This window comes from Drosophila yakuba, chromosome 3R (assembly GCF_016746365.2).
Source record: "Drosophila yakuba strain Tai18E2 chromosome 3R, Prin_Dyak_Tai18E2_2.1, whole genome shotgun sequence".
NCBI classification, from domain to species: domain Eukaryota; kingdom Metazoa; phylum Arthropoda; class Insecta; order Diptera; family Drosophilidae; genus Drosophila; species Drosophila yakuba.
In genome coordinates, this window is record NC_052530.2 from 17723202 (window position 1) to 17739313 (window position 16112).

At 46.9% G+C, this 16112-nt stretch overlaps 5 protein-coding genes and 1 long non-coding RNA gene across 10 annotated transcripts in view; 2 read left to right on the forward strand and 4 right to left on the reverse strand.

Moving 5' to 3' along the window:
- LOC6537279 (disintegrin and metalloproteinase domain-containing protein 12) overlaps nucleotides 1–7818 on the forward strand; it is a 33008-nt gene extending 25190 nt beyond the window's left edge. For 2 of the 4 annotated variants that reach the window (XM_039376809.1, XM_039376810.1), the window contains 7 exons: nucleotides 217–317; nucleotides 950–1144; nucleotides 1246–1397; nucleotides 1898–2240; nucleotides 2314–3676; nucleotides 3734–4373; nucleotides 5122–7818. In XM_039376809.1, the coding sequence (XP_039232743.1) occupies nucleotides 217–317; nucleotides 950–1144; nucleotides 1246–1397; nucleotides 1898–2240; nucleotides 2314–3676; nucleotides 3734–4373; nucleotides 5122–6904 (4577 nt within the window). In that variant the 3' untranslated portion in view covers nucleotides 6905–7818. The remainder of the gene's footprint in view (nucleotides 1–216; nucleotides 318–949; nucleotides 1145–1245; nucleotides 1398–1897; nucleotides 2241–2313; nucleotides 3677–3733; nucleotides 4374–5121) is intronic. The other 2 variants (XM_039376811.1, XM_002097801.3) reach the window with 1 other exon arrangement.
- Nucleotides 1141–1898, reverse strand: LOC120322038. The gene is made up of 2 exons (XR_005561830.1): nucleotides 1471–1898; nucleotides 1141–1414 (listed from the first exon to the last, which is right to left on the reverse strand). It is a non-coding gene; the product is annotated as an uncharacterized LOC120322038 (long non-coding RNA).
- Nucleotides 7819–7978: 160 nt separating the features above from the next.
- LOC6537280 (histone H1-I) lies at nucleotides 7979–9413 on the reverse strand. The gene is made up of 2 exons (XM_002097802.4): nucleotides 8619–9413; nucleotides 7979–8414 (listed from the first exon to the last, which is right to left on the reverse strand). Exons 1-2 carry the CDS (start codon nucleotides 9306–9308, stop codon nucleotides 8052–8054), a joined length of 1053 nt encoding a protein of 350 aa, XP_002097838.1. The 5' UTR covers nucleotides 9309–9413; the 3' UTR covers nucleotides 7979–8051.
- Nucleotides 9414–9663: 250 nt separating this feature from the next.
- Nucleotides 9664–11789, forward strand: LOC6537281 (cell cycle checkpoint protein RAD17). Its single transcript, XM_002097803.3, has 4 exons — nucleotides 9664–9749; nucleotides 9806–10482; nucleotides 10561–11021; nucleotides 11079–11789. Exons 1-4 carry the CDS (start codon nucleotides 9735–9737, stop codon nucleotides 11537–11539), a joined length of 1614 nt encoding a protein of 537 aa, XP_002097839.1. The 5' UTR covers nucleotides 9664–9734; the 3' UTR covers nucleotides 11540–11789.
- Nucleotides 11695–13430, reverse strand: LOC6537282 (protein HEXIM2). 2 transcript variants are annotated; one of them, XM_002097804.4, is made up of 3 exons: nucleotides 13272–13430; nucleotides 12555–13106; nucleotides 11695–12485 (listed from the first exon to the last, which is right to left on the reverse strand). In XM_002097804.4, the coding sequence occupies exons 1-3, from the start codon at nucleotides 13291–13293 to the stop codon at nucleotides 12025–12027; spliced, it is 1035 nt and encodes a 344-aa protein (XP_002097840.1). In that variant the 5' UTR covers nucleotides 13294–13430; the 3' UTR covers nucleotides 11695–12024. The 2 variants fall into 2 exon arrangements, with proteins under 2 accessions (XP_002097840.1, XP_015048256.1); XM_015192770.3 differs by having other exon boundaries at nucleotides 13239–13426.
- Nucleotides 13431–13598: 168 nt separating this feature from the next.
- On the reverse strand, nucleotides 13599–15478 carry LOC6537283 (serine protease easter). The gene is made up of 4 exons (XM_002097805.3): nucleotides 15312–15478; nucleotides 15046–15224; nucleotides 14415–14562; nucleotides 13599–14348 (listed from the first exon to the last, which is right to left on the reverse strand). Exons 1-4 carry the CDS (start codon nucleotides 15367–15369, stop codon nucleotides 13651–13653), a joined length of 1083 nt encoding a protein of 360 aa, XP_002097841.1. The 5' UTR covers nucleotides 15370–15478; the 3' UTR covers nucleotides 13599–13650.
- Nucleotides 15479–16112: the final 634 nt, after the last annotated feature.

Here is a 16112-nt window from a genome sequence, read left to right on the forward strand (position 1 = left end):
TCGCCTTAATTTTGGGCTCAAGTTGTCAGTGTTTTGGATGCCTGGCGGCGTTGACTTTAAGCCTATTAGATACACCGCACACCATTGTTCCACCTGAAAATGGGTCTTGAAGAGGGAAAGGGGAGGATCTGGGGGTGCGGCCAAAGTATTTTGTAATTAACAGCATTTACATCAGTCTAATGAATGTTTTTTCCTCTTCCACCCCCTCCATTGCAGCACACCCCGTCCTCGACGAGTTCTCAACTCACACTGTGATACGACCGCAGGTGCAACATGGACGCACCAAGCGCAGCCTGCTAACCACTCTGGATGCCACCGTAAGTAGCCAAGGACACTGCTGAATTATGCACCACATGCAGCATTAAATCATCATGAGAAATTCAATACCAATTATCCGCCTAGATTAATAGATATATGTGTAGTGCTAACTGAATTAAATTAGGCGTTCATAGATAAATCATGCAGCTCTTTAAAGTCAGTTAAGCTAAGCTAACTTGCACTGGTGTTTGTTGTGTAAAGCAACATGTTTTGCTGTTCACTGCAATTTAAACCTTTTTGGCATTCAAAATTCATGGGATTTGCCATCGTGAGTTAATCAGAGTTAACGCTTAAATACAACGCCTTAGTAGCGGCAAGCTTTGGCGCGAAATTCATTTCATGCTTGGGGGCCAAAAATGTTTGGAGTTGCGCTGGGTGCGCTGGAAAAAAAGCCAAACCCGTTTTAATTAGTTTCAACGAGAGTGGGTGGGGGGTTAAGGGTTAAGGGTGGCAGCCTGGAATTTCAGCTGACCCCCGCGGCGCACAGGACATCACACATTCGCACCTCGGCACAATGTCACGCCCACAATTTGCATGCAAAATTGTAATAAATGCGGATGGCCAACCGACGAAATGGCTTAATATGGGAATATTGTTAACGTCATCTGCCTGCTCCTCTGCTGACTTCCAGGACGGCCTTCACACGCCGCAGATTAGCCTGAGTTACACCCACGAGGGCAAGCGGGTTACCATCGACCTGCAGCGCAACGATCGCCTCCTGCCGGACTCCCACTTCCTGCGGTCCCAGAATGCCAGCCGAGGAGCCACTCCTGGCCATGTGGTTACCACCTTCACCAAGACTGAGGTTGACTTATGCCATTATCAGGTATGTGACAGTCTAATTTCAGACTAATTTATTGCTCAGTTTTAACTAAATAGAATTAATGGTTAATATTTGTGATTTCTTATTTGCTTTTCCCATCACAGGGACACATTCGTGGTCAACCAGACTCCGTGGTAGCGCTCTCCACCTGTGATGGTGCTCTCGATGGCATCGTTTTCGATGGCAGGCAGACGTACTTCATCCATCCCCATGTCGGCAGCAGGGGGCGACTGCAGGATGACCACTATCTGCTGAGGTGAGTTGTTAAAATAGCTAAGAATTCAAGCGTTTATAGTTGAATAACCACTAAATTAGTATATATTTCTTACCCTACATATACACAACTCTCGATGAGTTCGCCTTATGATAACTACCTAGTTGAAGTTTAAGGTGCCTCTTCCCCAGTTCACGATACCGATCAAGCCACCATTCTCCTTTCCAAACGGCGCTTATCTTATCGGTGTTTGTGCCCACTTCGACCCAGGCGAAATATACCTTACTGGTGGTTATAAATGTGGGGTCAGTCGGGAATGTGTATTTTGAAGTTTGCTGGCCAAATGTTTACCTATTTGTGGGCCACAAATATTTGCCTTTTCGGGTATATTTACCCAATGCCCATAAACAGAGCGAAATTCGTAACCATAACCACCATAACCTACTGCTCATTCATTATGTTTATGCGCCACCGTCACTTCCGTTATTAATTTCTTTTGTTGGCCACGGAAATATCAAATTACCTTCTATTTGTCTCCGCAGGCAGACAGACATGCATCCAACGAACGCCACCTGTGGCTATGATAGCCACAGGGACAACCACAGTCACGACTACGAAAAGGCTGACGAGGACAACGGACTTGGAGGAGGGATTCCATCACTGCCACTCCGCCTAGATGGCGGAGAACTCACGAGGACCCTGCTCCGGAAGCGGCGTCAGGCGGACGATAGCAGTCAATTGATCCGGGGGCCTTACAATGCCAACAAGTACTCCAGCTACGTGGAGCTGGTCATCGTTGTGGACAACAAGGTGTACAAAAACTTCCAAGAGAACACCAAGAAGGTGCACCAGTACTGCAAGGGCATTGCCAACATTATCAATGCGGTAAGTATGCTCATATTGGAGCTACGTCTATAATCAAGTGAAACTAATCAATGTCTTTTATCCAATGGTGTAGCTCTATGTGCCCTTAAACATATTTGTGGCCCTGGTGGGCGTGGTGATCTGGAACGAGAGCAATGAAATCGAGTTCTCCAGTGATGGCGACGTGACACTGCGAAATTTTTTGAACTACCGGAGCACCAAACTGGTGCTGGATCACCCCAACGATAATGCCCAGCTGCTGACCAAGGAGAACTTCGCCGGCGGTGTGGTGGGCAAGGCACTGAAGGGTCCCATCTGCACGTACGAGTACTCCGGCGGTGTGAGCATGCAGCACAGTCCCAATCCAGCAATGGTGGCCACCACAATGGCCCACGAGATGGGACATAACTTTGGCATGGAGCACGATACACCGGAGTGTCATTGTCGGGATGAGAAGTGTGTGATGGCCGCCTCGAGTACCTCGTTTATTCCAGTTAACTGGAGCAGCTGCAGCATTGATCAGCTCACGATAGCCTTCTCGCGCGGCATGAACTACTGCCTGAGGAACAAGCCGGAAAGGTTGTTCGAATCACCGACCTGCGGCAATGGCTTCGTGGAGCCTGGCGAGCAGTGCGATTGCGGATTGCCGGAGCACTGTGAGAATGCCTGTTGCAATGCTCAGACCTGCATGTTGCACTCCAAAAATGCCACCTGTGCCACCGGAGAATGCTGCGATCTGACCACATGTCGACCCAAAATAGCGGGCAGTGCCTGTCGGGAAGCTGAAAACGAGTGCGATTTACCGGAGTACTGCACCGGGGAGTCGGAATACTGTCCGGCGGATGTCTTCCGGCGGGATACGGAGCCCTGCGACGGCGGTCAGGCCTACTGCTTCCACGGCACCTGTCGCTCCCACTCCAATCAGTGTCGAACGCTGTGGGGACCCACAGGTGATAACTCGGAGCATTGCTACAACAAGAACACCGAGGGCACTAGGTTGGGAAACTGCGGCTACAATAGACTGAACAAGACCTTCTTGCGCTGCGAGGAGCAGCATGTCAATTGCGGAATGCTCCACTGCATTCACTTAAACGAACGCCTCGAATTCGGCATGGAATCGGCAGCTGTGCTGTCCCATTCCTATATCAGTCACGATCGCAAGATAGTTGCCTGTCGCACTGCCCTGGTGGATCTGGGTTTGCAGACCACCGATCCCGGCCTGACGCCCAACGGAGCGAAATGCGGCACCGATAAGATGTGTGTGGATCAGCGATGCCTGCCGGTGGCCACGGTTCGGCAGACGGGCATGGGAAAGCCGTGTCCGGAGGATTGCAATGGCAATGGCATTTGCAACAGTCGCGGCCACTGCCACTGTGATGTTGGATTCGGCGGGGAAGCGTGCTCGAAGGCGGGATCTGGAGGTTCCCCGGACAGTGGACCAGCCACAGATCCAAATGGTATGTTTGTTAATGGTCCCCAAACACGCAGATTTCATATGATTTCCATATTTGCAGGTTCGGTGGGCTTCAAGCGATTCCTTTACGTGCTGTTCTTCTTTGTGCTGCCCGTGGTGGCCATCTTCTGGTTCCTCTATCACTGCTACAAGAACGGAATGCTGACGCGCGGAAAGCTGGCGGACAATATGTATGTATCGACCTCTTCCTTCAGCAGCGGCTCGAAAGAGGACACCAGTCCCGACAGCAGCATCTCCACCACACTAGCTATAAAACAGACCCCTGCACGCTCCGCACCACCTCCACTGCCACTCCACACCAATCGCCAGCTTGCAACTGGTGTTGTAACTAACACGGCTCCGGCCACCATTACTAACATACACGCCATTCTGCCGCGCCACAAGTCCAATCCAGATGTAGTGCATCAGTTGAATATTCAGCCGCCCTCTGTGCCAAAAAGCCGTAGCACCCAAGAGGTGCGACCAAAGGCGACCACCTCGAAACCCATTGCTCTCGCGCGTTCCACGCACTCAACCTCCAATAACAACAACACTGAGTCACTTAACCAGAATGACAAGAGCAACACGAACAACAGCACACTGAGACGCAAGCTGGATATCACAGCTCCGCGGCTAAATGCCACCACAAATCCACTGGCACTCACCGAGGGCGCCCAGTTCATACAGAGCGACCCCGCGAGGTGCGCCAAATACTAAAACCACCAATTAACTACAGTGAAAAACGCTTGCACTGCCACAAAAATACTGCATGACTTTGCGCTTGGCCCATGGCATTTCAATATCATTGCAGAATTTTTCAGGAATACATATGAACTCGAAATCCAAAGAGGTTTAGTGTTTCGGATTATAAATTATTAGGATAGGCTTCCTTTTTGTGTCTTATATAATGTTATATATATATGAAAAGGAAATAATTATATTCCAAAAATATTTGTAACCCCTAAAAATTATCCATGTATATATTCCTTAATTCAGCAAAAAGCAAACACAAAAATAGTAAATACGTGATCTAGAGAAAGTACTTAAGAAACCTTTAATAATCCGCAATGATATACTGGTAATTCGGAAAACCGAAGAAAACTCTTTTCATTTCAACACGATACCCGTTTGCACTTTTGTGTTAATACCACCCACAATCCCCAATCCCTTGTACTAACATAGTCCATAATTTGAATTTGTTCCTAGTTTTAGTTTACCCAATTCTCTATGTATGTTACTGCAATAAATGTGATGCTTTAACTTTTGGTGTTGGCTTGATGTTTGTCTTGCTTTTGTATGTCTACTTTCCTCCACGCTATGTTTTACTATCTCTAGCACTGGTGTTTGGTTAATGCACGTGTTTTTCATTTGGTATGTTACAAAATGTTTTAATCTTTAAACTTTCTCATATTTCCACATAATAATCCACATATTTGATTGTCCTTGCAGCTTGAAATCGTCGGGTGGAAGCAAACCCATCACAACGCGAACCAATCAAAATGGCACTGGGCCACCGCCAAGTAATGGATTGTTAAAGTCCACGCCCAGCAGTACGGATGATATGGATTCGGCACTATTAAAATCGCCAAGCGACTCCACACCGTCAGCTGGACTATTTGGCAAATTCGATGGCTTCACTCTGCGACCGCTGAACGATGCAACTTCACCAGCGAGCAACTACAGCGGACCGAATGTGGCCTTTGTGCAGCCCACTGTGCAGCAGGAGGCACCACAACGGATGGCACCACCACCGCCAGCAGTAAAGCCGGGCACGGCTCCCATTCATCCCCCATCTCCAAAACCGGAAGCCACGTGGGTGAGGCCAGCGCCTGCCTTGCCACCACCCAATCCTGGCTCAACGGCACGTCCGATAATCTCACCACCCAAACTGGATTCTAGTACACTAAGCATGGTGCCACTCAAGGACAGCACAGAGGATCTCTCGCCCAGTCGATCTGCTCCTCCAGTGCCTCTACACTCGGATCCCAAGCTTAATGTTAAACGAGATGGTACCATACGTCGATTTGCTTCGTTTCTGAAAAAGGAGGAGAAACCGCCACTGAAAGAGAAGACCTACATCGATCGGGAGCGTCTGCGAACCCTGGAAATTTCCGCCCCTATGCCAGTGCCCGCTGCTCCCCAAGCTGAATCGTCCAATTCCGATTCGGAGACCACTCCCCGCGAGGAGGAAACCCAGAATCTGGTAAAACGCGCACAATCCATGCGTTCGCCCACCAAAAAGACTCCACTACAGAGCTTTGGATCCATGCGTTCTCCACCGGGACTGCCACGCCCCAAAAGTGGTCAGGTGAATAGCAATGGCGCCTCGAGACCCAAGTCGCCACCTCCAAGGCCTCCGCCTGTGGTGGTCAAGAAAACCAACTCCATCAGCTCATCGGGCTATCAGCGGCCGGTTTCCACTGCCCAGAGATCGGTGGAGAACACCTATGACGACTGCGAATTTGTGGAGAACGAAGTTAGAGCCTCGAACGACGACATTTACTCCGTAATTGATGAGATTCCGCCAGCGGCACAGACCCTCAAGCGCAGCGATTTGGTGGCCAACAGGGCGAGTAATGGCAGCGATATGGGACTGCTGAATGAAATAGTGAATGAACTGGAGAAGATTAACGGGGATTCCATATACTCAGGAAAGCCCGTGGCTGCTGCAGCAGCAGCAGCAGTAGCTTCTCCACCACCCGCAGATCCCCCAAAAAGCCCCCAGCGTCCTGCTCCACCCAAGCCAGCGAGCAGTGTGCTGGAGGAGAAGGCAGCTAATGCATCTGCAAGCACATATCATCGCCCGCCGCCAGCCAATGCGCCCGTGGCTCGGGTTAAGCCCACTGTGGCGGACAAATCGCAGGCGCAGCCCAGCATGTCCAGCTTCAAGCCGGCGGCGGGCAATAGCGTTCAGTCGCAGCCAGCGCCAGTTGTCCAGCTGGCCAAACGGAGCAGCAGCGGCAGCATGAGCGGAGTAGCCAATTCCGCCCGTCCCAAATCCTTTATGAAGAGCACAACGAAAACACTGCCGAATGGAACGGCCGGAGCGTCGGCCACAGCGCCATCGGCCACCATTCAAAAGCCCAAACCGCTCTCAGCAAAGCCGTCCTTCAGCGGCGGAGGAGCGGGAGGAGTACTGGGAAAGCGGGCCATTGGCGGAGCAGCGCCCACGCCACCCACTGTAAAGTCCAACATTGCATCGCTGACACAGCGATTCGAGCAGAGCAAGTAGACTAAGAAACACCAAGGGAAACACATGAAGGGCTTGACCACAGAGCATAGCATGAAATATTTATTGGAAAATAAAGGATGAGTGGGTGTCGGTTGATTCATAAGAACTGAAAATCTCATCCTTATCAAATTTTAAAATGTAATTATAGTTCATTGATAGTTTAGACATGTTATAGCCAAGCAAAGTTTCTTAAATATTACGTAACACATAGTGATCACCATTTTATTCAAGGCATCAGGAAAGCGTATTTCTTAAATCTTAAATTGTTCAAAATCATACCTTTGTGTGAAAGTAAGAAAATACTATAGCCTGTATTCTCCGCCGCTTTGTGATTCTTGGCTATGCTCTTGGTCTGTCTAAATACCCACCCTGCGTGGAATTGACTTAGGTTTTAGTTAAGTTACGATTAAATTTCATTTGGCACTGACTTTGACTACGACTGCGTCGTCTTTGATATTCATTCCTTTACCAATGCCCCACTAGTTAGACGTAAGGCGTTGCTTAACTCATGTGCTAAGTATGTATGTATCTCAATGGTTAATGTTTAAGCGCTGCATGTGAAGTTTTATTTTAGCCCCTAACGATAGCTGCGTAAATGTATCTGTAACTATACTATACTCTACGGTAATCCCCTGTATTTATGTACATGTATGTTTATATGCAATATGCTTTTGTAAATAAAAACCAAAGAAGTTAAATTGTCACAACAAATGCGCCGCCTCGAATTAATCAAAGTAAAAAGTGTTGTATAGCTGGGAATATTGAAAAAGTAATTTAAAGAGTCATTCAGTAGCGAAATCAGTTAAAATTGTCTCAATGTTGCAAGGAATTACGTTACACCCCATATGTAAGAACAATATCAAATGTGTATAGAACCGAAGTTATGTTAAAATATATGTTTAACTCAATTGAAATGAGAAAATGTGTTTTTGGAAGAAGGTTGAACCTTTATATAAAGGCCTCGGGATAAAAAAAAGTTTAATATTTTAATTTCTATATTGGAAGAATGTTGGCAATTCCTTTTCAAAACTTTAAATGACTTAACAAAAAGGACAATTAAAATATTGGTAACTCTTATTGGAACTGAAAATTATAAATTTTATTTTAACAAAGTTTCACATGTACTTAAGAAACATACAAGTTATTACTAGACTTTGCGCTTGCGCTTTCCCTTGGTAGCCATCTGCGGAGTGGACGTGGCCTGGGCCTCCATATCGGAAAGATCCGGTGCGGAGGTGACACCCTTTCCAGCCACCAGTTTCTTGACCGCCTTCACTTTCGGCCTGGGTGTCTTGGGCTGCGCCAGAGTTCCAATGGACTTTCGTGGCTTTTTGGCTTTCCCCGCCTCGGATGGTTCCGCCTTGATCTTGGGCTTGGCCGCCTTTTTTTCCGCTTCCGGGTTCGGTATCTGTGATGTCTCCAGCAAGGCCTGGGCAGCAGCGGAGGAGGCTGCCTTGGATGATGGCGGCTTATTCTTGGATTCGTCGTCGGGCTTCTTCTTTTTTCCAGCCTGTGGGTAAATAACGGTTTACTATTAATTTAATCTTAGTAAATAATATATTCCATCAAGTCTGATATGCAAGTTTAAACAAACCAATCTATTTTTATTGTTATTGCATTTACGATTATTTCTGATATATATTTTTTGGGTAATATTAATGGAAATCTCTTAAATTTGAAATTTTTTAAATAGATTCTAGAATCAACAACATACTTGTTTTGTTTTCCGCTCGGTTGGTTTGCTGGGTTTTTCCTTGGCTGCCTTCTTCTTCTCCTTCATCTTCTCCTTGGCCTCCTTCTTCTGAATCTTCTCCTTTTGAATTTGCTCGGCCTTGGCTTTCTTCTCCTTCTCCTTCTGCTTCTTGGCCTTCATCTTCTCCACAGCCTTGGAGGAGCTCTTCTGCTTATCGGTGAGTTTAAAGGAGCGCTTGACCATCACCACTTCGCCGTTGGATTCGGCCAGTTTCAGAGCTCGATGCATGAAACGGGCGGTTTTCTTGGGATCCTTCCATTCCTGACCATTGTCCTTAAGGTATGTCATTATGGCCTGAACCGAAGACCCCGATCTGCTCGCCAGCTTGCCGATGGCCATGAGAGCTAGGGATATGAGCGTACCCTTTGGTTTCGGGACCATCGATTTGGGGTTCTCAGAATCAGGGGGCACCATTTTCGAGCCCGCATCGGGCGGCGGAGTGGGATAGGGATGGCGATCAGCTCCGGGATTATTTACCTCGGGCTCATCACCCTCCGACTGATCCTCCCTCTCCTCCATCTCCTCATCTTCCTCCGTCAGCTCCTCTTCTTCACCCATGTCTGATTCTTCGGGCGCAGGATTATCATTTGGCATTTCCTCCTCGCTCTCATCGTCCGAGCTATAATCGGTATTAAGCAGCTTTAGTTTCATGTTATTAGTTGCAAATTAAATTGAACATAAATAAAAAAAACACTAAACAAAATTTAAAACACGGAAAAAAGGTTAAAGAAACGAGTCAACTCGCAGTAACAATGATAAAATGCAATGGCTGCAACGCCGTTCAAAACGCAGAAAAAACGGGACAAAAAGTTCTTTTGAAAAGCTTTCGGATTTTGTAAGTGTTTACATATGTTTTTCCCATACTTTGCCTACTTTATTTATCCAGCATTAAAAGTTTGAAGCGTTTTTGTTAAAACTTTAATAAATAAAAAAAAACTATATCTATATATATTAAAAGAACAAATAGCTCAGTTTAAATAACGCGCTCATTCGATAAGCTTATCGATTATTCCATGAAGTATCAACATTGTTCCATCTGGTAACACTGTCGAAGAAGAAGAGGAAGAAATTCTTAAAATGAGCGCACGGAAGGTAAACAATTTGAATTTGATGTTTTTCAGACTGAATAACAATAAACTAATGCTTAGAAAACCTGGGTGCGATGCGCCTTCAGCGAGATGAACTTGACCGCCACTCCAACTCCCTCGGAAACCATGCCCGCCAAGCGCACAAGAAGTGCAAGCAATGTGAGCAGCTTCAGAGTGTCGAGGTCAAGAACTCCAAGCATAAACTCGATGCCAACCCCGATTCCGGACGCCGAATTGGTGGATCTTACGGCCATGGATGATGACCAGGATGCGGACATCACTGGGCCACCGCCGGAAGTAAAAGAAAACTGGATGGAAAGCTTTGAGCCAGCCACCAGCGATGACTTGGCGGTGCATCCCAAGAAGGTCGGCGAACTACGCGATTGGCTGCGTCACTGCGAAGCTATGCGCAAGAAGTTCCCGGCTCAAATGTGCCTACTTACCGGACCCACAGGTGCTGGTAAAACAGCCACGTTGCGAGTCCTCGCCAAGGAGTTTGGGTACCAGCTGCAGGAGTGGATCAATCCTGTCGATTGTGAGGTGATCAACGCCTTGGGTGACCAAAATAGTGGCACCTCCTATGTGGGCTCTCATCTAGAGGCATTTAAAAGCTTCCTGCTCCGTGCCTCGCGATACAAATCCCTGCTTGACTCGCAGAATAAGAGACTGCTTCTTGTCGAGGACTTTCCCAACGTGCTGCTCAGCGATAAGGAGGCCAACTTTGAGGAGTTACTGAAGTAGGTAAAACCGGTGGGCTTTGGCGTTGCACCAACTATAATCTACACAACTCTTAATGCAATTTTCATCCATTTCAGTGAGTACACCGCCTATGGCAAATCTCCCCTGGTGTTTATCGTTGCCGATGCTAAATCTCGAGGATTGAACATCAGCTACCGCCTTTTTCCAGATCAGCTGAAGGCCAAACATCGCATCGAGCATATCAGCTTCAATGCTATCGCATCCACAATTATGCAAAAGTCTATAAAAACCTTCTGTTCCGTAATGCAGCAGCCGCAGAACAAAGCTACTTACAAGGTGCCCTCGACCGCTGTTGTTGATTCAATAGTTGTAGGCGCCCAGGGCGACATAAGAAATGCCCTAATTAATCTACATCTCAGCTCTTTAAAAGGAGTTCCCAGCATGCCGACCAAGCAGCTAAATGTCAGTGTAGCCGCCAAGGGTCGGAAGAAGAAAATGCAAAGTACTTTGAAGTCAATTGGTAGAGACGAATCAATTACTCTGATGCACGCACTCGGGAGGGTACTAAATCCTAAGTGTAAGTCACATCTAACATCACTCTTTTCAAATACATCTAACTCTTGATTTTCTTTAGTTAATGAGGACAAAACTATGTTACACAGCCCAGAAGAAATAACCGAAGCCTTTAACACAGAGCCCAGGAATTTTGTAAACTTTATACATGCCAATTATCTGCCGCATTTCAAGGAAATCGATGATGTCGTGGTCGCCATAAATGACTTGGGCCTATCAGATTGCATGCTCAATGAGTATAGAGATGATACCTTGTCCGTGATGGGCTTAAACGTTGCCATAAGAGGAGTTATGACAGCGAATAGGTGGCCTGTCAGCGGATGGATGCCAGTTCGAGGACCCAAGCGAATCGATATTAAGCCACAGGCAACTTTGGCGGAACAAAGACTGGTTGGTGTAGGTTACGCGGGCATTTCCAGGACGCTCTACGCTACGGAGTACTGCTCATTAGTGAAGTCAATAGCAGGCAAGCTCGTGGAGACTAATTCAAGCCAAAGCACTGACTCAAATCAAGTCTTTTAGTAAGTCGAAACTATTTATTTGATGTTAAACCTGAAGAAGAGAAAAATGTCCCAAGGACCAAATATGTTAATAACAATCTAGAAACCTAGCTCATATAAATTAAATTTACTGTACATCCCACTGAAAACAAAAAGGAAAACTATTATTTATTCCAATTCACGTTTTAACTTTTTATTTACCTACAAATCGGCTTTTCATTATACAAAATTCCATTAAAATCAACGCTTCGAGGCAACATCGCTAAACTATACACCATACAGACCAACAAAAATACAATTGGGAGGCGTCGTATGCAGATAATGAAGTAATGCTAATGATTTATGATGAATGCTTTCTGATGAGCTAACTGATGATTGAAATGAACTCCCCACCATTGAGGCGTCCACAGATGACTTAAAAACTAAACAAGGTTTTTGTCCATTTGTCGCCACATTCTACCACAATTGAGTCTTTTATTTACACGGGGCGGAGTGACATACTCCATCCTATTTGACAACTGCATCACCCGGTCTGGGTACATCGCTGGAGTTGTCGTCCTCGTCCATTTGATTTCCGTCTAGTAGGCGCTGACGCTCCTCCTCGTTGGCATGGCCATTCAGGTGGATTGGTGATCTAGATCTCGATCGGGTACGACTCCTCTCATGCCGCTCGGCATGTCCATTGGCGATGTTCAGGCCGGCCACGCCCATTTCGTGGCCATCGCTGCTGCTCGAGGAAGTACTGGATGTGGTGCTCGACGTGGTGCTGCTGCTGTCGCTCTCGCTGTCCTCGCTGGAGGAGTCCATGGGTGTGGGCTGTGGCTGCTGGGGCGGCTGTTGTCTGGCCTGCAGCTCGCAAGCGGAGCTGGGCGTTGGCGCCACCGCCGAGGGTGGGGAAGCTGCGGCCGCTGCAGCTGCTGCTGGTCCAGCTGTCGCGGAACACGAGCGCAAGAAGTGGGAGCGCAGAACTGGAATAAGAGGTACACGTTATTCATTTACGAATTCGTGTTTTTAAAATTATTAAAACCATCGCTTACATTGATTCTCCCTCGTCAGCTGGCGTAGCTTATCGTCCTGCGCTCGTAACTTGGCTCCAAACTCCTTGGACATGTTCTGGGCCTTTGAGTACCGATCTTCGATCTGCAAGCACTCCTGGATGAGCTCCTGCTTGCTCATCGTCTCGAGACGTTCGAGTCGCGCCCGCTCGTAGACATCGGAGAACTCCTTGGACAGGAAGAGCACCTGGTCCTCGGTCTGCGAGCCAAAACAGTTGTCGTCGGAGTCATCTTTGTGCAGCTCCGACATGTGCTCCTCCATCAGGAAGCGGTTGGTGTTGTACGGAACGAGCAAGGAGCGCGAACGAACTAGCTTGGTTCTGCTATTCTGTCGTTGATTCCCCTCCAGCGTTGCACCCGCACCCGTGGGCATATCGAGTTTCCACTGCGGATAATGGTTCTTGGTTTTCTTGGGCAGCATCTTGGACTTCTTTCCCCGGCGATGTTTCCTCTTGGGCATTCCCGCGCCGCCCCCTCCACTGCCACCACCGCCTCCCCCGCCGCCATCCAAAGGCCGCTGTTGGGAGCCACTTTCTGAAAGGAGCAAAAAGACCAAATTCAAATGAAAACCGCCAAAAAAAACTTGAAAATGCAACTCTGCCAAATGCAGTGGCAGAGGAGAGAAAAAAAAACAATCCAATAAGACAGTCGCCATTTGTCGCTTGCCTTTTTCAGCGCTCCCCGAGTGACGATTTTTACCATTTTTTACAGCTTCTGCCATGTTGCCAACACAATAACTGATTAACTTAGCACTTTTTTAACACTTTGCGCGCCAACTGGAAATTTGTTGCCAATTTGTTAGTTCGCGAATTTTATTCTAAGCGACCTAAAACTCGATTGAAGTGTAACCAGCTGCTAGCACCGGAATCCTACCAAAAGTTCTGCGCCTAACGCGACCGAAAATACCACATTGAATAATAATGGGCGCCAATTTTAAAATAAATAATACCAACTGCATATGCTAAATCCTATTTATCCACTTTTTTTTAACCTATATTCTCAGATTTGAATTAAAAGATCTTATTATTTTCGTTTTTATATTCAACTTTTTTTTATTGCTCCAAGTATCTTCTTCACTCTATGCTTTGAGACTGCCATGAATCCAATCGATATAGGACGCCACCCTGGTGTAAACATCCGGCCAGTCGGGATTGGGACAGGGAATGGGTCCAAACGACACCAGTCCACCGAGCAGATAGCCCTCGTTCTTGAACAGCATCAGTGGTCCACCGGCGTTGCCGTAGCACTCCTGGGAATTGGTCAGGCCACAGAGCTGGGAAGCCTGGATGTGCAATTGCTGGCTGGCGTACTTCCTCTGGCACTCCTCAATGGAACTGATGGTCACATAGCTTTTTCGCATCCTGGGCGTGGATCTAGCCTGCCAACCGGCCAACTCGGTGACCAGGCCCTCCAGCTCGTCCGCTCGCAGCTGCTTGTTGGGCAGGCAAATGGGTTGCACAAAGTCGTTCAGCCTGGCAGGACTTGCCAGCCGGACGAGGGCAATGTCGTTGATCTGCGTCCTGTCGGTGCGATTGTACTGGGGATGGGGCAGCAGCTCCTCGATGGCTATGTCCTGATAGGGCGGCGCGCAATCCGCCACCTTACTGTCCTGATGGTACTGACAGTCCGGATTCGTGCTGGTGTCCCATTCACCCAGACGAACCGCTGTGATCTGCAGATTGTTGGTCGCCGCCTGTGCCACACAGTGGGCAGCAGTTAGCACATAGCGATCACTGATCAGCACTCCGCCACACGCATGGATCTTCTCCTGGTTGCCTGGCGGATTAAAATGCTGGGGGATTAATATTCTGACTTACATGTCACCTAAAACGGCGCACTTACCGCGCGTATACTCAATGAGGGCCAGCCAGGGAAACTCCCTGATTCGCGTATCTGTGCCATTCGAACGCTGCCAACGAACCTTCCCGCAATCCGTGGGCAAAAGTGGGTGGTTGAGGGCACCCAAGCCGGCGGTACTAGGACAGCACACCTGAAAAAATAGGTTGGTCTTAAGTGTAATCCCAAACAATTGAGTTACTCTTATACGAGGAAGTCTTAAAACTTTACTTGAATAACAAGTTTAATTAAAATTTTATGTAGCAGTTTGAGGTCACTTACTTTTTCAACAGAATTAAAAAAGTTTTTTTAAGTAAAATATATAATCCAAAATACTTTAGAAAAGGAGAATCATATTTTACTTGGTACTTATTCCACAAGCACGAGCACTTGTAGTATTAAAATGTTGTGTATTTCCCAATTTGCAGCACGATTTTGAAATGAAACTTTTTGATTTCGTTTACAAGTGCTTATCTGTAGCAAATGATAAGAAGACAAGCGTCTTTAAAAATAATAAAAATGAAAAAAAAGAAGCTGGGCAGTGAAAGTGAAAACCGGAACAGGCCTATATAATCAAGCTTTTTGTTTAGTAGCGTTTAATGGATCGAGTTGGGTATCTCTCTGGTGAATCACCCACCTGGACGTCGTTGGCACGCACTCCGCACTGATTCTCACGGAGCAGGTTGCGATCGCTCTGGCTGAGATTGCTGGATAGCAGGATTCTCATAAAGTAGTCACACTCCCGGATCGAAATGCAGTGACCGGTGACCCGGCCACTCGGGATTCGCGACACACAATTGATTGTCGGGAGTTGAGCTGGAATATCGAAGGTTGCAGATCGGAGATCCCACGTTAAGTTCACAGCCAGACTTGTTTACGATCCCGTATTCCGTACACACTCACCATTCGCGCCCAATGCCAGCGAGCCGACAACAACAAGTAGAGCTGGAAAACTTCCCATGCCGGATCGGGACCGGATCGTTCAGATACGATACAGCTAAGCGGAACGAATGAGACTGCGACTGCGACTGCGACTGCGATTCAAACTGAGACTGAAACTGAGACTAACATTAAGTTCGGCCGGCGGCTGTGAATTACCAGAGAGTCGCTTTCGGATCGCGTTCAGATAACATAATCGTAGTTGTGCAACCGAGGACCGAGGGCTTTGTAGAGCTTTCAATGCCCTGCACGCCGGCATATTCACATTTCATTCATAAACCGAGTATACATACTGTTACATACGTTTAGATGAGATCTAACATTTCTAATCTTACATTTAATACCGATCAGTAGTGCCCTATTTGAAAACGTTAGAAATTAGTATCGATATATGCAAATATACCAAAAATGTTATTGAAATCATTAGTGCAGTAGTATTGCTTTCTTTAAGCCATTGTCTTAAAATGACTTATTAGTAAATCCCTATAATAATCGAGCAGAACATTATTTCTTTTCCTTATCAGTAGCATACATTTTAAATAACCGGTAACTTAGGTACATCGCTTGCACGCGGTACATTCGGCTCAAGCAACGATCCGGCAACGCCGTGAATAAACATAGTTTCTCTTCTCTTAAATCGAATTTGTATGAACTTCTTAAACAAAAACAACAAATATATAAATAAATATTCGAACATTGCAAGCGCAAAATATAGTAAGAGTGCAAAATTGCGTAGGCAAATGGGGCTAATGATCAGGAAGTTTG